This window comes from Nematolebias whitei, chromosome 12, assembly GCF_014905685.2.
Source record: "Nematolebias whitei isolate Nwh7 chromosome 12, NemWhi1, whole genome shotgun sequence".
Classification (NCBI taxonomy): Eukaryota; Metazoa; Chordata; class Actinopteri; order Cyprinodontiformes; family Rivulidae; genus Nematolebias; species Nematolebias whitei.
The window spans coordinates 46,627,698-46,631,667 of NC_056509.1; the positions used below are offsets into that span (position 1 = coordinate 46,627,698).

General features: G+C 46.5%; 1 protein-coding gene across 1 annotated transcript; it reads right to left on the bottom strand.

The window, feature by feature from the left end:
* Positions 1-720: 720 nt before the first annotated feature.
* atf3 (activating transcription factor 3) lies at positions 721-3,368 on the bottom strand. Its single transcript, XM_037685972.1, has 4 exons — positions 3,291-3,368; positions 1,932-2,190; positions 1,741-1,848; positions 721-1,011 (listed from the first exon to the last, which is right to left on the bottom strand). Exons 2-4 carry the CDS (start codon positions 2,187-2,189, stop codon positions 721-723), a joined length of 657 nt encoding a protein of 218 aa, XP_037541900.1. The 5' UTR covers position 2,190; positions 3,291-3,368.
* Positions 3,369-3,970: the final 602 nt, after the last annotated feature.

Sequence of the window (3,970 nt, forward strand, 5' to 3'; positions counted from 1 at the left end):
AATGCAGAGCGCTGCATCACAGACGGAAAACTTTTGTAAATTAACACTCGGGTCAACTTTACAGAAGCTGTAAAACTTTAGACAAATAAACAGGCCTACATGAACTAATAACAGATAACTGTGCTGGCTGTTAGTCGTCTGCATACATGATTATAGTTTACAGGAGGGCAGAAAGTTGATCCCGCCTGAGCGTACAAACCTCACTTCAGACCGTTTGATCAGCAGCAAATACCTCGAGGATAAAACCCAAAATCTACAGCCTGCGTAGGTCCTGAGCGGTTAGCAGCAGCGGCATTAGTCCTACACGAGCACACGTCGTTGCAGCAACAACTGTAGTCTTTAATAAATATAAATAATTTTCAGACACTAACAAACATTTGCCGTTTTAACAGTGAACGCAGCTAAAACTCATTCGTCACACGCTCACACACACAACCTGCGTCTGAGAAATAAAACACTTTGTTGCGTTTCGTCAGACGGTAAATGACTCAAAACACCGGCGGACGTTAAAGTAAAGTTTGTTTGGGTTCAGTGCTTCGGCGCCGGTTCTTGGCGCAGACTGACAGTTTCACATTGAACACACAAGACGAGTGCAGTTCCCAGGACGACACTTTGTACCAAAGTCTTAGCAGCTTTGTGGACGTAGACGAGGTCCGAGTCCCGCGGGGCGTCTCGGCTCCGTCGGGCCGCAGGCGGACAAAGTGGGAGTGAAGTCGATCATCAGAGCTGACTGGGACAGTGAAGGTCGTCGAGGGTGAGAAGTCCTCCGTCCAGGGGTGCGACCGTGGAGGTAGATGAGGAGGAGGCGAGGGTGTGGAGCTGGAAGGAGCTCTCCTTGATGTGCTGGATGAAAAGCCTGCGCTCGTCCTCGGGCGTTTGACCGTTCTGGGCGCGGACGATGCAGGTGGGCCGGTGCAGGTTCAGCATGTACACCAGCTGCTGCTTCTGCTGCTTCAGCTCCTCGATCTGAGCCTTCAGCTCCGCGTTAACGCTCTCCAGCTTCTCAGACTCCTGCGGACGAGACAGCACAGCGGGTCAAAGGTCAGCGCTGCAAGACATTTGGTCCAAAACGTTAAGCTGCTAAAGCTCAGTCATATTCTGATGAATTCTCAATAATCCAGACTTTTTTAAAAAATCTAACAAAATTAAGTCTGGTCCTGTGGATGGATTCTTTGAGAAAATAACCTGTCCATCATTAAATGGGGGCGGAGCCTCCGTGTCCAACTGTCCCCTCTTACAATGCTGTTATTGCTAGTATCACTCAGCCTCCTGTGAATAGTAAACAGCCATCAGGGCACTAACGATCCATCTGATGGTCCTTCATCATGTGAACAGCTGGTTCTGGATGTCAACATCAAACTGGTTGATCCACTATGAGAAGGAGATGTTTATGAGACTGAGTTTGTTACAGCACCTCAGACTGAATAAGTCCTCTGGATAAAAGACGAAACATTTCGACAAAGTTGAATCCGTCCAGAGGACCTGACTTCACTTTGTCAGTTTCGACTGAGCTAAAACTTGGTAAGGCAGTAGCTGAGAGTCTCCTCCAGCTCAGAGCCTGAGGGCTAACAGGCGGATCAGGGGTTTGTTTAAAGCGTTGATGAAAAAGGCTGCGAGCAGTCTGAACTTTAAAAATATGACACTGATTTTAAGATCTGTTGCCGATTGATGGAGTGATTGCACGTTTGTCGTGTTAAACGTGGTTTTGATCTGAAGGTTTGGGTTGACGGGTTTATTCACCATCTGCAGGGACTCCGTCTTCTCCTTCTTCTTGTTGCGGCACTTCGCAGCTGCGATTTTGTTTCTCTCCCTCCTCCTCTTTTTCCTCTCGTGCTCCTCCGGCATCACCTGCGAACCGAAGAGGACAATCAGTTTGAACACGAAACAAACTCAACTTAAAGAGCGTATGAGTTGATGGCGGCCCGCCTCACCTCTCTCCTGAGCCCAGCCCGGCCCGAGGGCCTCTCCGAGGCTCGGTCCGAGCTGGAGCTGGCCCCGTCGGAGCTGACGTCGGCGCTGAGCCCGTTGGACAGGCGCTTGCTTTGGATGGCCAGCCGCAGCTCCTCCTTCACGACGGGCGTGAAGTTGGTGAAGTCGTCCAGGGTGAGCGATCCGGGCGGGGAGAGGCACGGCACCAGAGCCGAGCAGCTGATGTCGGCCAGAGACGGGCCTGGGTGCTGCAGCATCATTCTGCAGAACCAAAACGATTATTGGGACAAATAGTACACGACATTACACTTTTATACAATAAATGTAGGACAACAGAAGAATTCAACACAAATACTAGTTAAATCACAAAGATGTGTGAAGATGTTCTGCAGAGCGGACACGATGACTTCAGACGTGAACAAACAAAACCTGAAGAACGTTGGTTTAAATGTCACGTTACGTAAGAAGGAGGACCAGGTCCTGCTGCCAGAGACAAACACGGAACGAGCTGAAGTCACGCGAGTGCGTCTCGTTCAGAACAAAAAGTAAAATCACGCTGAAGGAGCCGGTTTGTTGTGAAAACAGACGAGCCTGAAGAAGACGATGACCGTCGGCTTCAGATTATTATCGTGTTGCTAAAGCAAACATGATGAAAGTCATTTCACGGTGAAATCATTTTCCACGATCTGCGAGAAGCAGCTAAAGGTTCAAATCAGAGCCCTGGAATAAAAAAATGATGTTTCTCTTTCTATTCAGTCACTTTTATAGACAACTGAGTTTAATTTCAATTAAACTGCAGGACATCATCTCCAACACAAAATAACTGGTTTTATTTTAAATTAACTTTTAGACTCATTATATTCACATGCGCTGTGCCACTAAACTTTAGATATTAAATGTTAATAAGGACATTAAATGTCCTGTGGGACCAATAAAGTTTGAGCTCTTGAAAAAGGTTAACAGAAACTGAAAAAAAAAAAAAAATTCAGACTGTTTTTTTAGTTTAATGTACTTTTTAAAATAAAATGTGACTTATTCATAAAGCAAAAGTAAAATCAATAAACTTGGACAAAGTTATAAACTCTTCTGTTTTCATTTTAGAGAAGTTTCAGTTTTTACACGTGAAGACGCGTTAGATAATTAAATAGTTTAAAAAGTATAAAGGTTTACATTTTATATTTAATGAATATTATGACAGGGAACAAACTCTAGTAGTTAAATGTAATAAAGTTGGGCTGACCCCCCAGCAGGACAGCTTCCAACCAAACGTTCACATCTAAAATCTTTTTCATTCAGTCCAGCAGGTCGACGCACGCGACCTGGCAGAAATGACCCCCCTCCCCAGAATCTGACCCCCCTACCTGTAGGAGCTCCGGGTCTGAGCACGAGCACAGGAAGGTTCGGTTCTCAGACTCCAGCTGGTCCGAGCAGCTTCGGTTGTGTCCTCGCTCGTTGCGTCACCGCTTTTTTATGGGACTCCAAAGGGGCGGGGTCTGTGACGTAGCAGAAGGAGCTTCCTCGCGCGAGAGGAGAATGGGAGGGAGGGAGGGAGGGGGGAGCAGAAGGATGACATCATTCTATTAATAGGGCAGTGCCTGTGTGATGATGCAACCCAGCAACCCTGAGTTCATCTGCCATAACAAGACAGTGTTGCCTCCTCCTCCTCCTCCTCCTCCTCCTCCTCCTCCTCCGTCACTTCCTCTTAATTCTCTCCTTCTCTTTTGACTCATTTTACCTCCAAATTATCTCATAATTTTCAGCAGATTTTCTCATCTTTTCGCCCTAAATTTACAGTTTTTAAATTAATTTATTGATGTTTTTCGTCATATTTTTCTCAGGTGCCTGCCATAGAAACACACAGAAAACCACGGGTTCCTGTCGGTTCCTACAGCAGCACCTTTTCTAACTTTACTTTTACTCTCCGCTGAACTTTAAGGCGGCCAAACTACGCAAAACAAACACAAGCAGCTCAGACACGTGACGTGTCTATGGGCATCTTGGCGTTGCCATGGTGACGTAATTAGTCATCCTTGGAGCTTCC

What these genes read in the sequence shown, in the direction of transcription:
- atf3 (XM_037685972.1), bottom strand. Translation starts at nt 2,189, where the DNA reads ATGATGCTGCAGCACCCAGGCCCGTCTCTGGCCGACATCAGCTGCTCG. An exon ending in GGGCTGGGCTCAGGAGAGAG is followed by an intron (nt 1,849 to 1,931) that starts GTGAGGCGGGCC and finishes TTCGGTTCGCAG; the next exon opens with GTGATGCCGGAGGAGCACGA. An exon ending in AGACGGAGTCCCTGCAGATG is followed by an intron (nt 1,012 to 1,740) that starts GTGAATAAACCC and finishes TCTCGTCCGCAG; the next exon opens with GAGTCTGAGAAGCTGGAGAG.